Below are 26,689 nucleotides of genomic sequence, written 5' to 3' on the forward strand. Positions count from 1 at the left end.
CCTTGTGCAAAGATGGCTGCACCGTGAGCGCAGAGGAGGAGGAGGCGGCGGCGGCGGCGGCGAGAGAGCGAGCACCCAGCGCCCGCACCCACCCCGGGCCGCCCGGGACGCCCCCTCCTGAGCGCGCGCTCCCCCCTTCTCTCTTGCAAGCGCCGGGGCAAAGGCGGAGACAGCGGGGTCCCTCCTCCCCCCCTTTTCCCTCAAGAGGGAACCCCCCTTCCCCCCTCCTTGGCTCGGCGGCTGCACCCCCTCCCTTGCCCGCCCCTCCGCCCCTGTCCCCTCCCTCCCCCGCCCGGGGCCTTCCCGGGCCATCGGCGGCAGCAAAGAAAAAGAGAGAGAGAGAGAGAGAGAGAAGGGGAAAAAAAGCAGCAGCGGAGGGAGCGGCGGCGGAGGAGAGCGCGCGCGCGCCCCCTCCCTCCCTCCCTCCCTCCCCCTCCCCCCAATTTCCACCGCGGCCAATTCATGGACAGGAACTACCCCAGCGCCGGCTTCGGGGACCCGCTCGGCGCCGGGGCGGGATGGAGTTACGAGAGGTCAGCGAAAGCTAGGTAAGGAACCGAGGGTGGCCTGGAGGAAGGGGCCAAGGGGTGGGGGCCAAGCCAGGCCGGGCCGGGCGGGCCGGGCCCGCCCGGCGACGCGTGCATCGCAAACTCCCCTCCGGCTTGCAAGGGAGCGGCCTTCCTCGCTTTGCAACAACGCCGCCGCCCCAGTTTGCAAATTGCAAACTCCGCCAAAGCCAGCTCCGGCTTGCAAAGGGAAAGATGCAGCGGGAAAATGGGGGTGCAAAAACAATTTAGGACGGAAAGGCCTTGGGAAGGTGGGAGGGACTGGCGAAGCAAGGCCTGGATTTCCCCGCATCCTTGGATTCTCGGCTTGCTGACCCCTCCCCTCCGCTCCCCAGGCTCTGCCCTTTCAAAGGTGGGAAGGAAAGGAGAATTAGAACGCAGGCCTGGGGGGCGCCCCCCCAGGTTCCATTGTTCCGGGACTGCGTGAGGCCGCGCCACTGGGGCCCCCCCCCGAAATTCCGCGCGCAGAGTGGGCACGGGGCCCCGCCCCCTTTCTAAACTGGTGTTGTGTGTGTGTAAGGGGGGGTCCTGGCATCTGAGACACGCCCCCTTTAACTCCCCACCCCCAAAGGCAGAGAATCCTAGTTGATGGCTGGGAATGGAGTATTTGACCTCTTTGAGTCTGGGCCATGGATTGGGGCCGTTGCATGGGAAGATTCGTGTGTGTGTGTGTGTGTGTGTGTGTGTGTGTGTGAGAGAGAGAGAGAGAGACAGAGAGAGAGAGAGAGAGACAGAGACCGAGACCGAGACCGAGACCGTGGACCCTGTGCGTGCGTAGCTGGGCAGCCCGTTTGTCTGCGAATCTGCCCCTTTCCTACTGTTTATTGTGTAGTTCCCTCACTCTTCACCTGCCCCTGCACCTCCCTCTCCTCACACACCTGGGTTTCCCAGCATGGCCGCGCATGACCACACGTGTGTTACTTCCATGTGGGACTCTTCGCTCAATATCTTTCCTTCCCCACGGATGAGTTGGATACTCTTTGCACACATACTTGGCTTCGCTTGGACCCATGCATTTGACCCTCAACCCCCCCGGGAGATGGACGGTGTTCGTGTTCGCACTTGTACCTGGTACTTTCCTTTCCCTTGCCCATCCCACATCCCTGTCGTTTTGGGAAAAATCTGCTGCCCGCTGCCCCCGGCTGGTTGTGTAGCACCCCGTGAGGTTCAGGCCCTACGTGTGCCCACGTGTCTGCAGTAGAGGGGGTATCCATGCGCAGTTCTGGGGTTGGCCCCAGGGCCTTGTGTCACCAGCGGGAAGGGGGATCTCTGTGTGGTAGGAGGTCCACATTTTCCACTCAAGGCACTTTTAACTCTAGAACCTCTCAGTTTGTCTCATCCTTGTGCATGTCCATGTTTGTAAACGTGAGATTATCTAGGCTCTGCCGGAATTCAGGGTTCTTTACTGCTGCTTGGCTCGAGTGGGTACGATTTCTATGGCTTTTTAGTTAGGCTACTCGATTTCCTTGTCTTTCCTTTAGGACCCAAGTTTCCTTAGGATAACCCCCAATCAGCTGGAAGATTCCCCTCGACTCCCCGGGAAATTTGCTGAGTTCCCTTCTCCTAGGGCAGCTTCGGAGGATACTCTAACATATCCCTCTTCCCCCCAGCTTGGTCTATGGCAGCTCCAGGACCTCGCACCCCGAGACGGACATCTTACACCGCCAGGCCTACGCGGCCCCCCACCCACTGCAAAGCTATGCCACCAACCACCACCCGGCAGGTACGGCCCCCCCGTGTCCCGCCCCGCCTGAGCTGACCCGCCCTCCAAAGCAGCCGATTGGCTGCTGAAAGTTACACCCTTCCTAATTGGCCCTGCTCTGCATCCTGCCCCGCCCCTTGCTACCCCTCCTTTGATTGGTTGGTCTAAGGCTGCTTAATTTTATGCCGGATTCGTCGCCCCTGTCTTTGGCCCCGCCTCTTTCATTCCAATTGGCCCCATCTCCACAGCGCCCAAATCCCACCTTCTCTTCCAGGCTTTTCCGCCCCACCAGCCCACCCCAATCACTTCCCTGTGTGTTTGCCCATTCTCCTGGCTCCTTGGTTCTCTGAATTCTTTACTTCTGATTCCCATTCTTCCTGATTGGCTGATTCTTTGGACCTCCCCCTTCCTTTAGATTTGCCTACTACCTTATTCTCCTCTTGTGGCCCTGCCTCTGATGCTTCTGATTGGTTGCCTTCCTTTGCTCCAGCCTCCCTTCTTCCTAGACGGACCAGCAATGATACTGTGTATACTCCAATTCGATTTTTGACCTCCTGGTTGGCTCTTTTCCTTTTTTACTTTCCCATCTTTCCCCCCCCCCCGGATACCCTCACTTTGACTCAATCCCTTTAGACTTGTCCTCTGGTTCTCCCCAGTGGCGCTAGTCACTCCAACCCTTACTCTTGTAATTACCCAGATCCTTTGGTCTCTCCACTCCCCCAGGATTCTCTGCCCTTTTGGTCCCACTTCCTTATGTTTTTTTGTTTTTTTTTTCTTTTTCCCCTTTACCTACCTTTCTTTTCCTGGGCTCCCTGCCTTTATGACTGCATTGCTCTGCATCCTGCTTGGAGTCTTCCTAGCTTATCTCTGCACACTTTCTTCTCTGAATCTGTCCCTTTCCCTCCAACCCCTTTTCCTGATCCAACTTGCCTTGGCTTTTTCTTTTCCCTTTCGACCCTTCCCTATCCAATACCTAGCTGACTCTACCCCCCTGTTCCTGGCCAGGCCTCTCTGGACTCTTCGACACTGGCCTCCACCATGCGGGCTCAGCAGGGCCCGACGCCTCCGTCATGAACCTCATCTCGGCCCTGGAGTCCCGGGGCCCCCAGCCTGGCCCCTCTGCTTCCTCTCTCCTCTCTCAGTTCCGCAGTCCTTCCTGGCAAACAGGTAAGTCCATTGCCAGCTCAGGAGGGCTGGGGTGGGGCTGGCTGTGGTGTACCCTGACTTCCGGTCTCCTCCGTTGTTCCCAGCCATGCATACGCCAGGCCCCACGGAGCTCTTCATCTCAGGCGCCCTGCCGGGTTCCAGCACCTTTCCGTCCTCCTCTGCCCTGTCAGCCTACCAGCACCCAGCTTCCTTCGGCAGCCGCCCCTTCCCAGTGCCCTCATCCCTCAGTCTCCAGGACCCCCCGTTCAGTCCCCCAGCTAATGGGCTCCTGTCCCCTCATGACGTGCTGCACCTGAAGCCCTCGCAGGCACCCACGGTACCCTCCTCGCTAGGCTTTGAGCGCCTGGCGGGGGGCGGTGTCCTGGGGCCCGCCGGTCTTGGCCCGGCCCAGACTCCTCCTTACCGCCCTGGCCCCCCAGACCCACCTCCACCTCCCCGCCACCTCCCGACTCAGTTCAACCTACTGGCTTCCTCTTCTGCTGCTGCCGCTGCTGCCGAGCAGTCCTCCCCACAGCTCTACAACTTCTCGGGTGCTGCCCCGGGCCCACCGCCGCCCGAGCGGGCCCTACCCCGCCAGGACACCGTCATCAAGCACTACCAGCGGCCCGCCAGTGCCCAGCCCCCACCACCCCCGCCACCAGCCCATGCCCTGCAGCACTACCTGAGTTGTGGAGGCAGCTATCCCTCCATGGGCCACCGAGCCAACCTGGCCTGCAGCCCCCTGGGCGGTGGGGAGCCTTCCCCAGGCTCTGGTGAGCCTAGCAAAGCTGGGCCCAGTGGAGCCACAGCTGGGGCGTCGGGCCGGGCTGCGGGCCCTGAGGCGGCTGGAGGAGGGGGAGCAGGGGGTGGTGGTGGAGGTTACCGCCCCATTATTCAGTCACCTGGTTACAAGGCGGGCAAAGGCGGTTATGGAGCAGCTGCGGGTGGCGCCAATAGGCCCCCACCACCGCGTTCGACCGCCACACCCAAATGCCAGAGCCTGGGTGGGCCGGCGACGGCCTATGGCACTGGGAAGGCATCTGGGGCTGGCGGGGCTGGAGGCCAGGCCTATTCCCCTGGTCAGCCCCAGGGTCTCCTGGGACCCCAGGCCTATGGGCAAGGGTTTGGAGGCGGACAAGCACAGGACTTGAGCAAAGGCCCTAGCTACTCTGGGGGGCCCCCACAGCCTCCCAGCGGCCCCGCGCCTCCAGGCCTTGCCACATGTCAGAGCTACTCTCCTGACCAGCTTCAGGGGCAGCTATATGGGGTGCAGGGTGAGCCCTACCCAGGGCCAGCTGCCCATTCCCAGGGGCTGCCCACAGCCAGCCCCTCGCTCAGCTATAGTACTGGCCATTCCCCAGCGCTTTCGGGCCACGGAGGTGGCTGGGGGCCCAGCTCCCTTGGGGGAGGTGGAGAGGCCAGCCCTTCTCACATCATCCGCCCACTGCAGTCGCCACCTGCCCCCGGTCGCCAGCCCGGAGTTGGCTCCCCGGGAGCCCCTGGCAAATACCTAAGCTCTGTCCTGGCCTCGGCCCCATTCCTTGCACCCCCAGGAGCCGGCAGCTATGCAGCCGGAGCAGGTGGCTACAAGGGCAAGGGGGACGGCTCAGAGCTGCTAGCGGGCCCCGGGGGGCCGCCTGCCGAGCGCACGGAGGACGAGGAATTCCTCATCCAGCACCTCCTCCAGGCACCCAGCCCCCCGCGGACCTCAGGGGCGGACGGCTTGGTGGGCGAAGATGGGGCGGCAGATGCCTCCAAGGGACTTGGGGGTAGTGGTGGTGCCGGGGGTCCTCCAGGCACACCCTATGAGCTGGCTAAGGAAGACCCACAGAGGTACCATCTGCAGAGTGTCATCCGTACCAGTGCCAGCCTGGACGAGGGTGCCACAGCGGCTCTGGAGCTAGGCCTGGGGAGGCTGAAGGAGAAGAAGAAAGGGCCAGAACGGGGCGGCGAGACCCCCGAGGGGCTGGCCACCTCAGTTGTCCACTATGGTGCAGGTGCCAAGGAGCTGGGGGCCTTTCTCCAAAAGAGCCCCCCACCCCCACCTCCCACGGCCCAGCCTGCCCAGCCCACCCCCCATGGCCTCCTCCTGGAGGCAGGGGGTCCTGACCTCCCACTGGTGCTGCCTCCGCCTCCCCCTCAGCTGCTTCCTTCAGTCCTCAGCCACGCACCTAGCCCTTCTTCCAGCACCCCCAAAGTCAGCGTCCATCTCCTTGAGCCAGCCACCCGAGACGGGGCACCCCAGCCGCCTCCACCGCCTCCCCCACCTCCACCGCCCATGCCTCTCCAGCTCGAGGCCCACCTCCGCAGCCACGGGCTGGAGCCGGGAGCCCCCAGCCCCCGTCTGCGACCAGAGGAGAGCCTGGAGCCACCGGGCGCCATGCAGGAATTGCTTGGGGCGTTGGAGCCCCTGCCCCCCGGACCCGGTGACACTGGCGTGGGGCCGCCAAACCCGGAAGGCAAGGATCCCTCGGGTGCCTACCGCAGCCCCAGCCCACAGGGCAGTAAGGCTCCACGCTTCATGCCGCTCACCTCCATCTGCTTCCCCGATTCCTTGCTCCAAGATGAGGAGCGCAGCTTCTTTCCCACCATGGAAGAGATGTTCGGCGGAGGGGCGGCGGATGACTACAGCAAAGCCGGGCCCCCCGAGGACGAAGGCGACCCCAAGGCAGGGGCCGGCCCACCTCCGGGGCCCCCAGCCTATGATCCCTACGGTCCCTACTGCCCGGGTCGGGCGTCTGGAGCCGGGCCCGAGACGCCGGGCCTGGGCCTGGACCCCAACAAGCCACCCGAGCTGCCCTCCACGGTCAATGCCGAGCCGCTGGGCTTGATCCAGAGCGGGCCGCACCAGGCGGCCCCGCCGCCCCCGCCACCCCCTCCACCGCCACCTGCCTCAGAGCCCAAGGGAGGCCTGACCTCACCCATCTTCTGCTCTACCAAGCCAAAGAAGCTGCTGAAGACATCGTCCTTCCACCTGCTGCGGCGCCGCGACCCACCCTTCCAGACGCCCAAGAAGCTATACGCGCAGGAGTACGAGTTCGAGGCGGACGAGGACAAGGCGGACGTGCCTGCCGATATTCGCCTCAACCCGCGGCGTCTGCCTGACCTGGTGTCCAGCTGCCGTTCACGCCCGGCCCTCTCACCGCTGGGCGACATTGACTTCTGTCCCCCCAACCCTGGTCCCGATGGCCCCCGGCGCCGGGGCCGCAAGCCTACCAAGGCCAAGCGTGACGGCCCACCGCGGCCCCGGGGTAGGCCCCGGATCCGCCCGCTGGAGGTCTCTGCCACCACTGGGCCAGCCTCTGCCTCCGCGCCCAGCGACGGGGCCAAGAAACCCCGGGGCCGAGGCCGGGGCCGGGGCCGGAAAGCTGAGGAGGCAGGTGGCACCCGGCTGGAGCCCTTGAAGCCACTTAAGGTGAGGGCAGCTGGGGCCCCCTTGGAGGTTCTGGGCGTGATGGGGGTTACACAGTATACTAAAACCTGTGAGGAAACGACTCTAAGGGCTGGAATTCCAGGATAATGCCGTTGGGGAGATGAGACTTATAATCTGGGTCCTGAGGGAGGGAGGGAAGGGTTGGAGTTTGGGTCTTTTGTCTCTAGATCCTTAAGGACTGCTCATCGGGTCTAGGTGTCCGGGTCCTGTGGGAGGAAGGTCTGGAGCCCCGGACTCCTGGGCCGTGAGCAGGGAGAGGTCAGTGAGTAACGAGGGGGTGACTCTAGTCCCGGCATTATGGGGTCTGAAATGTCTCTTGTCTGTGGGTCTAGGATGCTACAGGTTCAGAGTCTGGGAATTTGAATTTCAGGGTCTGAAGTGAGGTGGGGGCTGGGGCCCTGATTCCTGGGCCTGAGGGAGGGAGGGGACTAGGGGTCCTGCATGCACAGGTCTTGACTCGCCACTGCCCCCTATCTAGATCAAGCTGTCCGTGCCCAAGGTGGGCGAGGGTCTGGGTGCCACATCAGGCGACACTGTGTCAGGCCCTGACCACAACAGCCTGGACTCGAGCCTGACTCGGGAGAAGATCGAGGCCAAGATCAAGGAGGTGGAGGAGAAGCAGCCGGAGATGAAGTCTGGCTTCATGGCCTCCTTCCTGGACTTCCTCAAGTCAGGCAAACGCCACCCACCACTCTACCAGGCCGGCCTGACGCCCCCGCTCAGCCCCCCCAAGAGCGTGCCACCCTCTGTGCCGGCCCGGGGCCTGCAGCCTCAGCCCCCTACCGCAGCCAGTGTGCCACACCCCCCACCTGCCGGTGCCTTCGGGCTAGGGGGCGCCCTGGAGGCTGCCGAGAGCGAGGGGCTCGGGCTGGGTTGTCCTTCGCCCTGCAAGCGTCTGGACGAGGAGCTGAAGCGCAACCTTGAGACACTGCCCTCCTTCTCCTCGGATGAAGAAGACTCCGTCGCCAAGAACCGGGACCTGCAGGAGAGCATCTCTTCGGCCATCTCTGCCCTGGATGACCCGCCCCTCACCGGGCCCAAGGACACCGCCACCCCTGACGGGCCTCCCTTGGCTGCTGAGGCTGCAGTCCCTGGGCCTCCCCCGCTCCCGGGGCTTCCAAGTGCCAGCAGCAGTGGCACGCCCGGTGAGCTCTGGGAAGAAGCTTCCAGGGGCGGGACGCCTGGTATGGTTGAGCAGATTACACGCAGTCAAAGGGACACTTTGCGTTTGATGACATAACTTTGCGGGACCCCATTTGTGGAGGTGACATCCTGATGAGGATGAGCGAGAGAGGGGTGTCTTTCTAACCTGCTCATAGATACTAAGTGGATTGCAGGAACCCCAAGATGGGCACTGGAGAATGCTGAGGGACAGCAGGTTATTAGTGATGGGGATGGGTGGGGGTTGGGGGACTCAAGATGCTTTTAAAACGTGTGGGATCTGGTGATAGGTTTCTGGGGGGCAGAGAGAGACTTGGGGAGAGTAGTTTAAAGAGGGGCAGGGACACTGACTAGTCAGGTCTTGTGGGGGATGAGAGGGGAAGGCTGTGGGTATGATTGAGTCTGGGTGTGTTTCTGCTCTAAGAGAGGCTTTGGACAAAATTTAAGGGGTTTTGATGAAGGAAGAGAAGTATTTATTGGCAGACGGAAGAGGGGATTTGGAGGTGGGGCTTCGGGGCAGTTAACAAGGGCGCTTGACGACTCAGGGGTCCTGAGGAATGGGGAGGTCTTGCGGGGAGCCGAGGAAGGACAGGAGGCTGAAGGGAGGCGTCGGAAGGGACGAGGCACACTGGAGGGTCCTAAGATCTGTGTAACGTGGGAAAGAGCACCTTGGAAGAATCTGGAAGGCTCCTAGCTAAAGATGCAGGGACAGAGAAGCAGTTGTAGGAATCAGAAAAGATTTCAGGGCCTTAAGGGGGATGTTGCAGAAACCCATGGGGAGTTGGCAGAAGGGAAAAGGGCATTATTCCGAAGATGGAGAAAGACATGAAGGTGGACGAGACCTCCGAGCGGAAAGCGAGGTGGAGTGCAGAGGGCAGGGTTTCAAAGGCGGGAGGAGCTGGACAAGGGCATCAAGGCAGTGAAGAGACACGTCTGAATTAAAACGGGCACGAGGACAGGCGTCAGGGGTTTGGAGCAGTGCGGGAAGGGGTCTTAGAGGGACTTCGTCATGGTGAAGGGCTGTGGGGAGTGGTGGCAAGGAGGGGATTTTTTGGATTCAGGGACAAGAGAAGAGGTGTTAGGGGTGGTGGACAGCATTTGGGAACTCGAGGCGTGGCAGAGCAGTCCTGGCAAGGAGCTCGGCTGGGGGCGGATCAGGGGCAGGGTGACCAGGGTGAGAGGGTTTTGATGGGACAGAACACTCCTGACCATGGTGTGGGCAAAGTGACATTGATCAGTGGTATTGCGACACAGATCTACTCTAAGACAGAGTGGGTCTTTGGAGTCTGGGTGGGAAGGCCGACGAGGACGCTGGAGAGAAGTTAAAGGGACATGAGCTTCCTGTGGCATCTAGGGACTGTGGATATTGAAGGTGGGGGAGAGGAGGTGACAGGTGGGGGGGGTTGGACAGGCTTTGAAGGAGGGGCGAGGGCAGCAGAAGAGGAATAAGGAGTAGAGGTGAAGGGGGGATTTGGGGTAGAGGTGGGTAGCAGCGGAAGAGCTCTGTTCCATCAGGAAGGATGTTGGGGTGCAGGGTAGGAGGAGGGCTGTGTCGGGAGCACTATTCATTGTCAGCAGCCACGAGGGGCAGCGGGTTGAAACTCTAGGAAATGGGGGTGCACAGGGGTCCAGCCCTGATGCTCCTCTCATCCTCAGAGCCCCCACTCCTGGAGGAGAAGCCCCCGCCCTCTCCACCGCCTGCCCCGACGCCCCAGCTACCACCCCCGCCGCCGGCCCTGCCCTCGCCGCCCCCGCTGGTGGCCCCGGTGTCCAGCCCTCCATCCCTGCCGCTGCCGCCGCCGCCGCCGCCACCACCGCCACCGCCACCACCACCGCCAGTCCTGCCTTCACCGCCCGCCCCGCCGCCCCCGCCAGCCACAGCGCCGCCCGAGGAGCCCGCCGCGCCGTCCCCCGATGACCCTGAGCCGCCAGATGCCCGGCCGCTGCACTTGGCCAAGAAGCAGGAGACGGCGGCCGTGTGCGGGGAGACGGACGAGGAGGCGGGCGAGAGTGGAGGGGAGGGCATCTTTCGTGAGCGCGACGAGTTCGTCATCCGCGCAGAAGACATCCCGTCCCTCAAGGTGAGCTCCCGGCGGGCCCAGGGTGGGCACGGTGGCTTTGGGCGGTCGAGCGTTTGTGACAGGCCCAGTGCAGGTGCAGAAACAGCTAAGACAGCTCCCTGGGCCAGGGCCTTGCTGAGTCTACAGACCTCTGGGCCTGCTAGAGATGGTCCACTGGCAGAACGGAGGGCATGCCCACCTTTGCGATGTTGTTTATGTGTGTGCCACGTTTAAATAAAAAACAACTGTTAACCATTTGTTGCAGAGACTCTGGGTGCTAGGGTTATAGGATGGAGCAAAGCAGGTGCCAGCCTGGTCTCATGGACCTTCTAATGTAATGGCACAAGCCAGAGAACATACAGCTTTGTGTCTTGTGCCTCATGGTGAACACTTGAGTCATGGACATAACATGCCTATGAGTGCACACCTGTCACCTGTAAATGTAATAGCCAATACTTTGGCAATGCTGTATGCCAGGCACATCGTAAGCATTTTCTGCAGACCGGCCCATTCACCACTTCCAGTTACCAGGGATTGGCACACTTGGCCCCAGTGGGCTCACTGCTCGTTTTTATAAATAAAGTTTTATTGGCACAGAGCCCTGCCCATTCATTTGCATATCGGCAGGCCGCTTATTCCGTACAGTGGCAGAGTCGGGTATTTTCAGCAGAGCCTACCTGGCCACGGAGGAAAAAATATTTCCTGTGGTCCTGTTATAGAAAAAGTTTGCTGGCCTCACTGAGTTTGGTTCCTTGGACGGGTAGAATGGAATCAGAGAATTACCATAAGTGTTTGACAAGGATGGGTGACATCACATGCCTGTGTGGGGCTTCTCAAAGGGCAAGAGGCAGAACAAGTACTCCTAAGGTCAGCAAGCCATTGTCACCCTGATGGTGACACCGAAGGCCGAAGCCGTTCTCTGTAGTAGTCACTGTCACTGTGTTCAGCTCTTGATGCGTTACCACATTTAATTCTATCTTGGGTGTTTCTTCTAAGGTACAGACGGAGAAATCAGGGGATTAATTAGTTATAAGGATTGTAACCACTGTTCTTTTTATTACGTTTGCTTTGTGAGACGAATTTAATGTGTTTTTTTCCTATATTACTTTTAGTCTATTTTATTGTGGAAAAAGCAGAGCCAGTAGGATAAGGGACTGGGGTGTACCCATTGCTTAGCTTCCGCCATCAACACCTCCTGGCCGGTCCTCTTCCTCTCCACTCTGGCGCATTCTGCCCCCATCCCACCCACCCCAGGCACCATATTCTCTCCCTCATACTTTACCATCCTTTTAGCGTGACATTTGATACATACCAAAGAACACTCAGAAGAGATGTGTAAGTTGTAAAGCAAAATGCCAGAATCAACACTCATATCTACCCCAACCCAGCCAGCAGCCAGAACATTCCCAGTGCCTCAAGTCTCATGTGTCTACTCCCTGGCCAGCCTTCATGCGTCCCCCACGGTCATGCTCACTCCCATAGTGCTTTGCGTACATTATTTCATCTTAACTCCTCAACTTCTGAGGCCAATTTGGCCAATCAGCCTGGGACAGACAAGGGAGATATTGAACAAATAGCAATCAGAGGAATGGCTACAGACTCCTCAGGGGACGGAATTTGGGGCGCGTCACAGTAAAAATTTAGTTTGGTCCTTTTGTTTTTTCTTTAATCGTGATAATCTATACATACCGTGAAGTTAATCTTTTTAAGCATTTTTAAGTGTATTGCTCAGTGGTATTAAGTAAATTCACATCGTTGTGCGACCATCACCACCATCTTTCCCCAGGTTTTATCTTACAATCACCTTCCTTTGTAGGGATTACTATCCCACTTTATAGGAAGGGAAACTGAGGCTTGGCATGGTAATAGCCATCCCAGGCTTTTGCAGCTGGGACCCACACCTAGCTCTGCTTGTCCCCCAGCCCCAGGACCCATGCTCTCAGCACCAGGTGGAGCCACTTTGTTATTCTGCCCAACGACAATGATGGCAGCAGCCAGTGCTGCTAGGCACCCAGCACCGGGCCGAATGAACACGGCTGTGGGGCAAGGGGCTGTGACTTTGCCAATGTACAGATGAGGAAATTCATGTTCAGAGAGAGGGAATTATTTAGCTGCCGGGTGCTGAGGCAGGACTGGAGCCAGGGCCATCTGATGCCACCTCCCAGCTGGCACGGGGCAGGGGAGGGGACAAGGACTCAGATGCTTAAAATATGACACATGTGTGTTAAAATGGGGACACACAGCCCCAGGACTGAGCCACCGATGCAGATGTTGGGGATCCTCATGTGCCTGGAGTTGGGGGAGGCTGGCTGCATGGTGATGAAGAGCCCAGCTCGGCCTTGACCCAGCCAGCTCAGATCTCTGCCACTGGCGAGCGGGACTGGTGTCAGACCTTCCAGAGCCTCAGTTTCCTCATCTATAAAATAGGTCCAATCGTATCAGTGCTTCCTTTATGCAATGGGAGGACGCAGCCGTGTGGCTTGTCCAGCACTCCGACTGTGGGTGGCAGAAGGTGCCCGCTAGGCATATGCTTTGCTTCTGTTATTCATCTCAGTGATCTGGGCCGAACCCCTAGTGCAGAGCTTGGCACAGTTATTCTGTAAAGGGCAAGATCATAAATATTCTTGGCTTTCAGACCACTTAAGGTCTCTGCCACATATTCTTGGTTTTTTGTTTGCTTTTACAATCCTTAAAAAATGTAGAAACTGTTCTTAGCTCTTATGGTGGGCCATGGGCCATAGTAGTTTGTCTTACAATAAAGACAGCTCGTAGAAATATGGACCATATACATCATCGAAACTTTCTCGGGTCCACGTTTTAAAAAAGTTAAAAGGCAGGTGAGATTAGCCACAGGAATGTATTTTCTTTAACCCAGCATATCTAAAATGTTAATTCATCACGTCATCAATGTAGAAAAGCTTAATGAGCTGTTTTATGTTCATTTTTGCATAGCAAGTCTCCAAAGTCCATTGTGTGTTTTATACTCATAGAACGTATTGATTCAGATCGGCTGCTTTTCAGGAACTGGAGACCTGCGTGTGGGGAGGGGATGCTAACTTGGACGGCACAGAGTTATCCCCCGACCCCCTGCTCTGGTCTCCCTCTCTGCGAAATGGGAGTGATAATGTTAACTCTTAGTTCTTGGGGATGTTGAAGATTTAGCAGTATGTAAACTCTGAGCATGTAAGAGTGTATTGGATGGAGGGAAGGATGGCGAGTGTGATCCAGGCGGAGAGAAACGTCTGTGTGAAGGGCCTGTGGTCAGGGAAAGCATGACAGGCTTGAGAAGTGCCGGGATGCAGGAGGCAGAGTGGCTGGACAGTGAGCACCCAGGCTGCAGACGTGGGCAGGGACCAGATCGCTGTGGGGCGAGATCATTGGGAACATACTTGAATCTGCTCTGGGCTGTCCAGCCACCGCTAGGGGCCCTGGCCAGCAGGGCGGTGCATGGGGGAGGTGTCAGTCCTGATTTACTGTCTGTCCCCTGCCTCAGTTCTGTGACAGTGACTTCCCTGTGAGTGGACCCAGCAGCTTTTCCTAACCCCAGGCTTAGTACTTCTGGCTTACTCACATCCTGCTGCTCACTGCCCTGGTCTCAGCTTGTCACCGGTCAAATTCCAGGAGGGAATCTGATTGGTCCAGCTCAGCATTTGGGGTTCAATATGAGGATTGTGATTTGCCTGTTCATTGGCTGCCCCTCTTGGCTCTCTTCCAATCAGCTGCGGCTTCCATGGAGCCTGGGCTGTGGGTGGGACAGCTTCACAAGTAAGTGGAAGTGGGCTTGGTGGATGACATGATCGACATGAGAGGCAGGAAGGATGTGGGGCTTTGGCCCTGGTGGAGGAGGTGGCAAGTGTGATCGCCAGGAGGTTGGTTCCAATGACCAGGGCGGGATGGGCGGGGGGCCTTCTGGGAAGAAGACATCAAGCCCAGTCTGGATGCAATGAGCCCAGCGGCCTGAGTCCAGCTGTAATCAGCCCACTCCTCAGAGGAGGCAGGTAGGCAGCGGGAGGAGATAGGAGGGCTCGTCTCCCCGGGCTTGGGGAGGTTGCTCTGGTGGATTCCTCAAAGGGTTCAGAGAACTATGACAGGGTGTATCATTCACATCGAGAGGGAGGAGGCACTCAAGGTGGACCCTACATGTGCAGAGGCCTGGAGGTCAAAGTCTGGGGCTTGTCGGCTGCAGTTTGAGGGGTCTGCATGGCCTGCTGGGCAGGGCCCAGAGAAAGGAAAGAGCCCGAGGCAAAGTCTCTCTGTGTCATACTGTGGGGTCTGCAATGGGGCCCTGGGAGCTTTTGGAGTGGACTTCTATGTCCTTGAAAAGGATTTGGAGTAGGCTTTTCAGTCCTTGGGCCTTGACCTTGCCCCTGAAGAGCCGAGAGGGAGGACCAAGAACCATGGTATCCTGGAGGTTGTGACACCTCCATCCTTGTCTCATCTTGCCTCTCGCTCTCGTACGAGGCTTCGGGCAAGAGCCTCTTTGGACTTCATTTTCATCAGGTTACGGTAACCCCTTATTTGCATTCCCCTGGCTGATCCGAGAGACATGAAAAATCACGTGAAAGCAGTTGGCCTAAACCTTATCCCTGGCACACAGGTTTCAGTACTGCACTTGTCGCCAGGGGCAGACATCACTAATTGATCCCACCATCCACCTGCTGAGCCTGGTGCTCGGGGCAGCTGTGATCAATCAATCGGAGCTGTCATCTGAATCCTGTTTGATCACTTGACTGTGGATTCTTTGAAGGCAGGGACTGCCCTCGTTCATCTCAGGGTTATCACGGTGCCCAATGCACATTCCCCGCTATGTCCTTATTCTTTCCTCATCTGTGCCTGTCAGTGGCTCTCTGCTAGAGCCATAGCTGTCACACACTTTCTCTGGCAGTCACTGCTCATCACCCAGTCACCTCATGGAAGGGGACATGATCCTTCCAGGATTCATTTAGGTGTCACTCCTTCCAGGAAGCATTCTTGGGTTCAGATGGAGTTCAAGGTCCTTCTAGGTTTCTGGGGCATCCACCTTTAGTACATTTATTACTTGCGCTGTTATTTTTTTTGTGACTGGGCCTGGCTCAGTGTCCGTTGGTTCCCAGTGCCCAGCCCTGGGCACACAGACTTCGGCATGGGGATGAGGGTCTGAGCCTGTTGGAGGCGGTGGAAACGGGGGAGGCTTTCTGTCACCACATTCTGCACCGCTGTGAATAGGCGGGTGAAATAAATGCTCTTGGGTAACTTGTCAGCTGTCTTGTTTTTGGCACAAGCTTTATTTATTTGCTTGTTTTGTTACCTCTGTAACAGAGACCTCCTTATAAAAAGCTTTATCGCTCTTGTTCATTACTATACTCCTGGTGGACAGGTGCTCAGGTTTTGTCATTACTTGGAGTCATGTGGGGGGCTTGTACCATCACACCGTAAAGCTGTATGGTGACCAAGACCTCATAGCCCGAAAATGAACGTCCAGAGATCCCTGGATGAGCCGTGGGAGGACAGGGCCAGACTCCAACTATGTCCCTGGGGCTGAGAACATCGGGAGGCTGAAAAATGTCTGTTGGCTCCGTGTTCGTTGATGCTTGTTGATGCTGATACTTATTCTCTAAGGGGGCATGTGGGGAGGTCAGGGGGCCAGGAACAGGGGCTGACCCTATCAACCTTGCTGTGCCTTCAGTTGGCGCTGCAGACGGGGCGTGAGCCGCCACCCATCTGGCGAGTCCAGAAGGCGCTGCTGCAGAAGTTCACTCCGGAGATCAAGGACGGACAGCGGCAGTTTTGTGCCACCAGTAACGTAAGCTTTTTGGCGGTGGGAGAGGGGGTGGCGAGGACTTGGGGTCGGGGGGGGGGTGTCCAAGGCAGTCTGGGAGTCTTGAGTGTCAGGCTGCGTGGCCCGGGCGGGTGAAGGAATTGCTCATGTGCCTCTTTCCCTCCACAGTATTTGGGGTATTTTGGGGACGCAAAGAATCGGTACCAGCGCCTTTACGTAAAGTTCCTGGAGAACGTTAACAAGAAGGATTACGTGCGGGTCTGTGCTCGGAAACCCTGGCACAGGCCTCCAGTGCCCGTCAGGTACTGTGGGGCTGGGGGCGGCCCGGGCCAACGGGCAAGGGGGGTGGAACGTACCAGACAGGAAATAGAGTTGGGCAAAGGGACAGGAGACGGGGGACAGAGACCCGGAGAGAGATGGAGACAGCACCTCGGTGAGGGGGAAGCTGCTTCTATGCTTAGAGTTATGAGCTAGGCAGAGGGGTCCCAAGGAGGACAATTTGGGTTTCTTGGGAGTCGCTGACTACTATCCCTTCTATGTTCATTTCCAGACGCTCCGGACAGGCCAAGGGCCCCGCGTCGGCTGGGGGCAGCTCGGCACCTCCCCCCAAGACTCCAGCACCACCTCCCAAGCCTGAGACCCCTGACAAGACACCTGAGAAGCCCCCCGAGCAGACCACCGAGATGGTCATGGCCGAGGCCCCTGTCCTTGAGAAGCCATCCCCACCACGGCCTGTTGAGAAGGAAAAGGAGAAGGAGCGAGTGACACGTGGGGAGCGGCCACTGCGGAGTGATCGGGGCACAGGCGGGCGGCAGACGCGGCCGGAGCGGAGCCTGACCACGGGACAGCCCGCCACCTCCCGACTGCCCAAGGCTCGGCCCGCCAAGGTGAAGGCTGAGCCACCCCCCAAGAAGAGGAAGAAGTGGCTGAAGGAGGCAGCAGGTAATGCCTCGGCGGGCGGGGCCCCGCCCGGCAGCTCCTCGGACTCAGAGTCATCCCCTGGAGCGCCCAGCGAGGACGGTGAGGCCCTTGGCAGGCACGGATCTGGTGGGGCGGCTTGGGGCAGTGACTCCAGGGCCTTCAGAAGAAGCCTTGGGTGAGGGCAGTCCGGAGGGCTCCAGGCAGTGTCAGCGAGACAGTAACAATAAGTAAATGAAAAATACTAGTAATAGCTGGTAATGTTGTGGCATCTAACTAGACGCCAGGTTGTCAGTTCTGAGTTCTTGATACATGTTAACTTGTGTAATTTTCATAGCAGTCCCGGGAAGTAGATATTACTATTATCTTCATATACAGATGAGGAAACTGAGGCACCAAAACAGTGCAGCATGGTTGGGAGGTGGCATCCCCCCCAAGTTGGATTGTAGCCAGCAGAGCCTCAGATTCCGTGCTTCAACGCTGCAGCATTTTGTCTCAGAATAGGCAGGTTCTGCGGGCTGAGGAAGATGGGGGCCCAACAGCTGTCCTGGAAGCCCAGGGATAGTGGCATTCCCCATGACTCGGCGGGTGGCTCCAGAAAGGGGATGTCACCTCGCTGTGCCTTAGTGACCTCACCTGTAAAATGGGTTAGCAATAGATAAAGCACATAGAATACTAGGCACCAGGCGTGAGATCCATTGCTTAGAATGATATTTGCTCTATAATGACAATAACAACAAAATATTTAAGTACACGTATGTAAAATAAAAATAACAGCCAGTTTTTCCTGCATGCTTACCAGGTGTCAGGCATTATTTTAAGCATTTTCCACATGGCTCATTTTATCTTTACGTAAACCTTTGGGTAGGTGTTGTAAAATTATCCTCAATTTTAAAGATGAGCGAACAGGCATTAGGAGGTGACCTGACTTGCTCAAGGACTCAGGTATAGTGCAAGAGTAGCCATTTTAACAGAGACTGAACATATGACTAGTTAAGTCAGAGATGGAACCATCTATCCATCAACACCCTCAAGTACGTGGAGCTTCCTGAAGAATAAGAGGCTCTTCTCAAGGTTGTCTGGGGTCCCGCTTTCTTCCTCTTCTGTTGCTCTGCTGTCCCCCACATGGTCAGAGGCAGCTCAGCAACCCCATAACTCCAGTCCTGCCAGTAGGAAGGGACACGAGGGCTGGGAAATGACCCCACCTTCTAAGTACCAGATCTGAGTGGGAGTGGCCCACCTCCTATCTTCTCATATCCCACTCGACAGAACTATCATGTGCCCATACACAGCTGCAAAGGAGCCTGGGAGATGTAGTTTTTTAAGTGGCCAGGTGGAAGCCGTTGAAGCTGGGGCGGGAAAGTACTGGCAAGAGGGGAGGTTTACCAGAGGTCTAGATTTGGAGGTCTTTCCTTCTCTGGCCCTCAATTTGCTTCTCTTTTTTTCTTAAACGGGTTTATACAACTAATTCACATACCACATAGTTCACCTATTTAAAATAATTCACTGGCTTTTAGCATAGACAGAGCTGCACGTTTGTCTGGGCAATCAATTTCAGAACGTTGTCATTTCCCCAAAAAGAAACCCTGCACCCTTTAGCCATTACTCCCCTTTCTGCCCTTCCCCTAGCCCTAAGCAACCAGTAATGTACTATCTCTATAGTTTTGCCTAAAATAATGTTTTTGAGGTTCATTCATGTTGTTGTAACATGTTGTCGGTGCTTCATTCCCTTTCATGGCTGAATATTATTCCATTGTGTGGATCTACTGCATTTTATTTATCCATGCACCAATCGCTGGCCCTTTGGGTTTTTCGCTGTCTGGCTATCGTGAATAATGCTGCTGTGAACATGCATGACACCCCTGCGTTTTCTGAGCCTAGGCAATGGGGAAACTACACTCTAAACTCTTAGGGGAACAGTTTCTCTGCTAAGGGTCAGTATTTCCCTCTGGGTCTGGATCTGTCTCCCTGAGCCCAGGAGCCCGTCCAGGGCAGGGGGATACCCTTGAAGCCTTTGCCCAGCCCAGGAAGCCTCAGAACCACCCCTCTTGCTTGTCCAAGACCAGCCACCCTCCACGTGCTCGAAGTTAATGCTCCCCTTTCTTGTATTCACAATGAGAGTTTAGAAAGAGGCTGCAGTGATGTTCTTTCTCCCTCTTTCTTCAGTCTGAGCCCATCCAGCTTCCTCATCCTCTTGCTGAAGGTGTTTATTGAGTATGTTATGTGCGCCACAACTGGGGTGCCAGTAATAAATAGAATACACAAAAATATGTGTCCTCACAGGAGTGCACGGTTTAGCCAGGGGAATCAATCAGATAAATATGTTATGTAATAGAATACAAAACAATACGAAAAACCATCAGTGTAAGTACGGCTGGGGAGGATTAAAGGCAGTTAAAAAAATAAATCCGGTGAAGAAGATCCAGGCGGCATACTGGGTGATGTTTAGGGATTTGGGGAAGGCTTCTGGAAATGACATTGGAGCAGTGATCTGAACGTAGCTTGGCCATGTGACTTTGGGGAGAGAACATTCCAGGCTAGGCATGTCAGGATCAGGAAGGAGGCCAGAGGCTATAGTGAGTAAGAGGAGAGGGTGAGAAGTGAGGACAGAGAAGGAACAGGACCAGGTCTTGGAGGGACGAGGGGCCTGGGGCTTTGTGACCTCACTGGCAGGATTTTGCCCCGAGCGAGATGGGAGCCATAGGCGGGTTTGGGCTCAAGTCTAACAGAGACTGACTTCCACTGCCAAGTGGGCACTCTCGAGCCCCTTAAAACAGCTGTCTCCGAGGACCCTCCGTGTGGATAAATCACGTGGACATTTCTCATGCTTCTTCCTAAGGGATATTCTGGGGCCTCCTCATGGCTCTCCAGCTTCTCTTTTCTCCCCGACACTCCTCGGGTTTCTCATGGGTGTCCCCCAAGTCCTGTCTTTGGCTTGGATGCTTCTCATTCTTTACCTGTCACCTGGCAGGCTTCCCTACCTTTCCAGAAGGCCTCAGGCCCGTCTCTTCCGCCCGGTCACCCTCCAGGCTTCCTCCAACCCCCTTCCCTTCAGCTCCCACTGAGCTCCTTGTCCTAGGGTCCCTAGCTCAGGGACAGCCCAACCGGCTACCCAGTCACCAGGCCAGACTCTCTGGGTACCACTCTTCGCCCTAACCCTCATTCCCTGACTGCCCCATCCCCTCTCCTCTTACCCACAGCCCTGGCCCTCCGCCCCCTCCATCTCTGTATCTTGCCCCTACCGCCCTGCTCCAGCCTTATTCTTTCTTACCCTGATCCATGACGCTGACCTCTGGACTCACCCATGTAATCCATCCCCCACATGGCCTCAGAGGGTCCTTTCTACACTTATCCTCACCCTTCCCTGTTTACAGCCCTTCATGGCTCCCTCGTACCCAGCAGGAAAAGCGCTTGCTTGCCCTTTCCATCTCTTGCTGGAGGCCCTGCATGATCTTGCCGGCACTGATACCTGCGTTCTCTGGCCCTATCTCCCTCAATCTCGTCCTTTGTGATCTGATCTCTCTGACTTGATTCACCGGTTTGGAAACCAACTGTGCTGCTGCTTTAGCCTTTATTGCAGCCGCACTGAACTAGTCAGACATGAAGTTCACCAGCCTGGAATGCTCTTTCCTGTCACTCAAGACTCAGCTCTTGGGTGACCTTGAAGAAACTTCCCCCGACTTGCCCCTACAGCTCCTCATAGTGCCTGTGATTCTGCCATCGGAGCGCGTTGCTTGTCAGTCTTCCAGTCGACTTGGGCCTCCGGGAGAGCAGGGATTTCTCTCCTGGGCCCTGGCGCTGGGAACACCATCTGCCACACAGGTGGCCTCAGAAGAAGTCGGAACAATGGGCTCATGTCCCATTTTCTTCCCCCAGAGCGGGCAGTCCCTGGGCGTCTGCTGAAGACACGGGCAATGCGGGAGATGTACCGGAGCTATGTGGAGATGCTGGTCAGCACGGCCCTCGACCCGGACATGATCCAGGCCCTGGAGGACACGCACGGTGAGCTGAGGCCTGGGGAGGAACGAGCAAGGGGCTGGTGCATCGTGGGGCTGTGGCTCTACTGACGCTCCCCCCTCATCTTCCAGATGAGTTGTACCTCCCGCCCATGCGGAAGATCGACGGCCTCCTGAATGAGCACAAGAAGAAAGTCCTGAAAAGGCTGTCACTGAGCCCAGCCCTGCAGGTGTGCAGTGGGCCTAGATCTCCGAGGCTGGCATGGGGGACACACATACCTGTCAGCCACTGCAGCGATCCCCAGAGCACCCAGAGGGGCAGTCATTGGAAGGGTCTGCTGTGGCCGGGAGGCGGGTCAGGGGTGGGGCTGTCAGGGGTTTCCAGAACCCCCGTAGATTCAGGGGGGTTTCCAGTAACCCCACATGTCCTGTAGGTTTCCGGTAGTTCTGCAGGACCGGGGGTGGGGGAGTGGGAGTTTCCGGTAGCCTTGCAGGTTCGGGAGGGGGGGTTCTGGTACCCCTGTAGGTCCGGGGGTGTTTCCAGTACCCCTGCAGGTCCGGGAGCATTTCTGGTCGTGAAGTGTTTCCGGTAGCCCCAAGGTCCAGGGGTGCAGAATCAGCTGGGGTGGAGTGGAGGGGCCATCGTGAAGGCCCAGTGCAGTGTGGTTAGGGAGTGCACGTTTGGGGACAAGGTAGCCGGGCCTGCGCCCAGGGCCCACTCAGATTCTCGTGGCTTCTGCGCTGGCGTAGTGCGGGCTCTCAGAAGTCAGGCTTCAGTACCAAGTGGTCCAGTACTCTCCCTCCAAGACAGCCCAGGGCTCCGGGGTGGACGAACCAAATGGCACCAGGGGAATTCTGGGGTAGAAAGTAAATCAGGCCCTAGGATCCGAGTGGGGATGTTAGTGTTAGATGTTAGGTGCTGAGAATTTTGGGGTAGGATGTTAGGGTGACTCTGAATCCTGGGACGGAATGTTCATCTACTCGGAAAAGTCTGCAGGCTGTGAGACTAGTTCTGAGAAGTCCAGGATGGACTTCCTGCCGGCTCTGAAAATCCTTGGTGGGCTGTGAGCCAGACCCAGAAAATAGAGAATACGATGTTAATCTGGTCTGGAACCCTGGTTGCGGGGAGGGAGGAAAGGATGACTGAGAATTCTGGAACTAACAGTCCGGCTCTGAGAGGTCTGAGGTGTCATGCCAGGGTTGAGAATTTTGTTATAGAACACAGACACACCTTGCTTCGCAGATATGGCATTTTCATTTTCTTTTTTTTTACAAAAAACTATCACAAGTACTGAAGGCCCAGATGACAGCTAGCATTTTTAGCAATAAAGTATTTTTTAACAAAGATGTGTCCCTCATTTTAGACAGAATGTAACTGTACACGTAACAGGCTACAACATAGTGTAAATGTAACTTTTTATATGCCCTGGGAAACCACAGATTAGTGTGACTCAGTGTATAGTGACATTCACTTTATTGTGGAGGTCTGGAACCAAACCCGGGACACCTCTGAGGTCTGCCTGCATCAGGGTGGGTCAGTCTGGAGGTTATGGGATGGAACGTTAGTCTGCTTTTAGAATTCTGAGATCAGATGTTAGCCTGCCTGCCACCAAGGGTCCTGGATGGGAGGCTGGCTCTTAGAATTTTGAGTGCAATGTTAGGTGTCTCTGAGCATCTTGGGCGGGGCCCCAGAGCCCACGACAAGGGTCATCAGACGACCCTAGGCTTCTGTGTCCTTTGAGGAGAAGAGGACTTCCTTCTGAGTGTCTCTTTATCTGCAGCTGGAGGAAACTGAGGCATTTGAGGACGCGGGGAGCCAGAGAACTGGGTGGCGGGTTTGGGGTGTGTGGGTCCAGGAAGCTGTCCGCTGACCCGTCGTTCCTCGCACCCCCGCCCCTGCAGGACGCCCTGCACACGTTCCCCCAGCTGCAGGTGGAGCAGAGCGGGGAGGGCTCCCCCGAGGACGGGGCCGTGCGGCTGCGGCCGGCTGGGGAGCCCTACAACCGCAAGACACTCAGCAAGCTCAAGAGGAGCGTGGTCCGAGCCCAGGTGCGGGCCGGGGAGAGGCGAGGCGGCTGGGGAGAGGCGGGGCCTGTGGGGTGGGAGAGGAGCTACCCATTGCTGGGCGTGGGCCTGAGGCTTTTCCACCCCTTCTGCCCAGGAGTTCAAGGTTGAGCTGGACAAGTCGGGATACTACACGCTCTACCACTCACTCCACCACTATAAGTACCACACCTTCCTGCGCTGCCGGGACCAGGTGAGTCCACCGCAGCGTGCCTCGTCCTGGAGTTCTCACCCTCTTTCCTGGACCCAGGAGGCCAGACTTCGGCCCCTGCCCCCAGGGAGTCCAGGCCCCCAGCCCCTGCTCCCTGAGACCCAGGAGTTGTGCTCCCAGCCTCTCACTCCCTGTGACTCTGTTCCCTGAGCCCCCTGCCCTCTCCTGCCCCAGGCCCCAGAGGCCACCTGCCCCAGCTTTGTGTTTAACCCCCGCAGACCCTGGCCATCGAGGGCGGCGCCGAGGACCTGGGCCAGGAGGAGGTGGTCCAGCAGTGCATGCGGAACCAGCCGTGGCTGGAACAGCTCTTCGACTCCTTCAGCGACCTGCTGGCCCAAGCACAGGCCCACAGCCGCTGTGGGTGACCCCCTCCCCCGGCCTAGGGGGGCCACCTCCTCCATGAGTGGAGGATTGGGACGGAACTGTGTCCTCAGGCACCAGCCCCCAGGCCCCATTGCCAGGGAAGGCGGGGAGTCGCTGGTCAGGGTGTGTCCATGCTGCCCCCACTGGGCAGGGTTCGAGTTCGACTCCCCCGCCCCCAAGCCCTCTCCACTCCCTCCCCATCCTCCCACTGTCCGGTGTACAGAGAAATTATTTATATATATGTATAAATGTCTATTTAGTACCAGTTTCCCTCCCCTTTTGCCCCCCTCCTCCCTCCATGGCCATAGCCCTGCCCCTCCACCTTGTACATAATGTATAGGAAAAGTCTATGTATGGTTGAGGGGGGTGGGGCGGCTCCAGAGAGCTGGGGGACCCCCTCCCCCTGAGCCCCCCCTTACAGGCCAAGATCTTTGCTAAAGGCCATTCCCTCCCCAAGGCATTTGGCGTCGGCGGGAGGGGGAAAACGCATCTTGTTAATTATTTTTAATCTTATTTATTGTACATACCTGGGGCGGGAGGCTGGGGCGGTGGAGAGGGGAGAAGGGTCCCGGTCCCCTCCCTTTGCCTCTCCCACTCCTTTTCTACTGCGGTTTGTCCGTGTCTGCCCTCAGCGCACACACCATCCCCATCCTGTCGTCGTCTGGATGTGGTTCTATTTTTTATTGGTCTCCCCTCCTCTCTCTCACCCCTCTGCTCCCACCGCCCCCCCACCGTTGTCTCTTGCTCTTTCTTGGGCTTCTGTACAACTCAACTTGTACACACTGTGTACACACAACCAGCCAAACGAAAACCCAACGGCAAACACTTTATCGGCCGGCTGGAGTGGCTCTGTCCTGCGCCGTCTGGGTGGCCCTGGGGAGGCACAGGCAGAGGGTCCGGAAATGGAAGGTGGCTTTTCTGGAGCGCCCCTGGGAGGTAGTTGGGCTGGGGTTGTTGTATTCATAATGTCTCGCTGTGTAACAAATAGCCCACCCCAATATTTAGTGACTTAAAACAAGAAAAATTGATCATTGTACGGTTTCTGAAGATGAGGAATTCAGGATCGGGTTAGCTGGGTGATCCTGGCCTAGCGTCTGTCATGAGGGTGTAGGCAGGTCGTCAGCCAGGGTGGCAGTCATCAAGGGTTTAGCTGGAAATGCAGGATCTGCTTTAAAGGTGGCTTACTTGGAGTGGCTGTTGGTGGGAGGCCTCATTTCCTTGACACGTGGACCTCACTGAGTGAGGCAGATGGGTTTCCCCAGAGTGCGTGATGTAAGGGAGAGAGCCAGGAGGTAGCCACGAGATGTTTCTGTCATCATTCACCATCGCTTTTGCCACCTCTTCACTAAATGAGAGTCCGGGGTCCCCACCACACACTCAGTGAGAGGGGAGTTGAGCATAGGACTTGCTGGATGTATTTTTAAACCAGTACGGACGGTGGCAATTGTCAGGAGTTGACATCCTTTCTCTTGGCGACCTCATGTAGAATTGGGGGTGGGGAGGTCTCTGTGTTCTGGAACCCTGAAACCGCAGGGTCACGAATGAACTGGCAGGTGTGAGGTAAGCATGGAGTCTGTTCTCCAGCCTCACTGCCGCTCAGTGCGTGAGCCAGGATGGCCCCCCCGAGGGTGTCCCAAAATGTTGAATGGAGACTCTCGGGCTCTGTCTCAGATCTACTGAAGCAGAACCCACTTTTTGGTAAAATCCTGGGAGGATTCTAAAACACAGTCAAGTCTGAGGAGCAGTGTTCTAGATTTACAGGCAGTGTTCTCGAACTCAGCCTATAAAGGTGTGATAAGCCATGGTTACAGAGCCTGGACACTCGTGAAAGACAGACTATTGGTATTCTAGAACCCCGGTATTGGCATTGCAATGGCTGGTCAGTAGGTAGAGACCCAGTGTGAAATTCAGGGGAACGTTGTCAGCATTCTAGATGCCCGTCCAGGTGAATCTGAGAAGAACCCTGTTCTAGAACTTTGGATGTCTGCACCATCTCCAGTGCTCTTGATAACTAGAGCCCTCATTTTATGGAATAGAGGATGGGTAGTAACATTTGAGAATTGTAATGGGAGAGTCAGTGATGGGCCACGGACTTTCTACAATCTTAGTTAAGAGCAATGTGAATGGGCCATTATGTCCTTGAACCATGGCCTGTAGCATGTTGGGAAAGCAGCCTTTGAGCGGAAAGGGCACATTGGGGCCAAAGATTCCAGGGTCAGCATTGTTTCTGGTAGGAGCTCTGGGGTAGAAAGTGGATGGAGTGGCCAGAAGGTGGACGGTGGGGTTAGAATCACCCTGTGATTGGCCCTTTGAAGTTCAACGGCCCAAACCGAATCTCAGTTCCGGCACTAACCAGGCAAGTTGGAGAAAAGCTCCCATCCTCAGCTTTGTCATCTGTAAAATGGGTTTTTGTCAAGATAAAGGAAACGTGTTTGAAGCACTCAGCTCCTACCCGTGGCTGGAGACCCTGAGAGGCTTATCAGAGGTCCAAGAGACGACAAGAAGGGAAGAGGGGACAATTGTGATGGATAGAGAGATGGTCATTGAAACCTGGAGAGACGTAATCATTGACAGGGCCTGCCAGTACCCAGGGGAGGGTGAGAACCAGAGACGCCCAGGCACACACACGTGCCTAGCAAGGTGCCAACTAGGTCATCTGCGCACTGTCACTGTTGTCGGGTTTGGAATGGTGGCTGTGAACCTTCCAAAAATGGCTGCAGGTAACTGTGGGTTTGTACGTGCGCCTTGTTTTGGGGGCAAGCGGTAACTTTCATCATCTTCTCAAAGTGCATCTTGGTCCTTTAGAAAGTGGGGTGTTTCCACCGAGAACTTGGCCCTGTAAGTGCAGAAAGGTCTCAGACCTTGTCCTAGGGGAGTGCCTCAACCCATGGCTGGGGCCTAGATGGAGGTGTCAGATCTTGGGAAACTGATAGGAACGTCCCCACACCAGCCCCTCCCCATCCCGCAGGGGTGAGTCCCTGGTGAGCAGAGGGTCTGGGGGAGGGGGAGTGATCTCGTGGCACAGTACATCCCAGTGAGGCTTATTCCCAGGGCGGAAGGTTGAGCACGGGCCAAGGATTCTGTGATACTGAAACCCGGAAAGGGACATTCAGCTAATCATTGTTCTAATCTGGAATACAGAGGGACATTCATGGTTCTGGGGCAGAACACTGGGGCCTTGGTCATCGAGACTGAGCACTTAGTATGTCCCAGGTGCTGTTGTGTCCATCCCTGTGGACACATTGGTTTCTAAAGGCCTCTTGCCCTGGGAAGCTGGATAGTCACCCCCATTTTACAGATGGGAAGACGGAGGCACTCGGCAGAGGTGGTGAGGCCCACAAAGGACCGTAA

At 56.8% G+C, this 26,689-nt stretch overlaps 1 protein-coding gene across 2 annotated transcripts; it reads left to right on the forward strand.

Moving 5' to 3' along the window:
• Positions 1–15: 15 nt before the first annotated feature.
• PRR12 (proline rich 12) lies at positions 16–24,168 on the forward strand. Of its 2 annotated transcripts, XM_036231812.1 has the most exons (15): positions 16–548; positions 2,177–2,289; positions 3,274–3,435; positions 3,519–6,829; positions 7,043–7,105; positions 7,326–7,992; positions 9,665–10,089; positions 15,734–15,850; positions 15,995–16,128; positions 16,377–16,846; positions 20,621–20,746; positions 20,833–20,930; positions 22,603–22,749; positions 22,862–22,957; positions 23,194–24,168. In XM_036231812.1, the coding sequence occupies exons 1-15, from the start codon at positions 463–465 to the stop codon at positions 23,338–23,340; spliced, it is 6,162 nt and encodes a 2,053-aa protein (XP_036087705.1). In that variant the 5' UTR covers positions 16–462; the 3' UTR covers positions 23,341–24,168. The 2 variants fall into 2 exon arrangements, with proteins under 2 accessions (XP_036087705.1, XP_015977872.2); XM_016122386.2 differs by lacking the exon at positions 7,043–7,105.
• Positions 24,169–26,689: the final 2,521 nt, after the last annotated feature.

This window comes from Rousettus aegyptiacus, unplaced genomic scaffold, assembly GCF_014176215.1.
Source record: "Rousettus aegyptiacus isolate mRouAeg1 unplaced genomic scaffold, mRouAeg1.p scaffold_m13_p_14, whole genome shotgun sequence".
In the NCBI taxonomy this organism is placed as follows: domain Eukaryota; kingdom Metazoa; phylum Chordata; class Mammalia; order Chiroptera; family Pteropodidae; genus Rousettus; species Rousettus aegyptiacus.

Excerpts from the sequence above, each read along its gene's own strand:
- PRR12 (XM_036231812.1), top strand. The coding sequence starts at position 463 with ATGGACAGGAACTACCCCAGCGCCGGCTTCGGGGACCCGCTCGGCGCC. Across the intron at positions 10,090-15,733 it reads AAGACATCCCGTCCCTCAAG|TTGGCGCTGCAGACGGGGCG; the intron begins GTGAGCTCCCGG and ends CTGTGCCTTCAG. Across the intron at positions 20,931-22,602 it reads CACTGAGCCCAGCCCTGCAG|GACGCCCTGCACACGTTCCC; the intron begins GTGTGCAGTGGG and ends CCGCCCCTGCAG.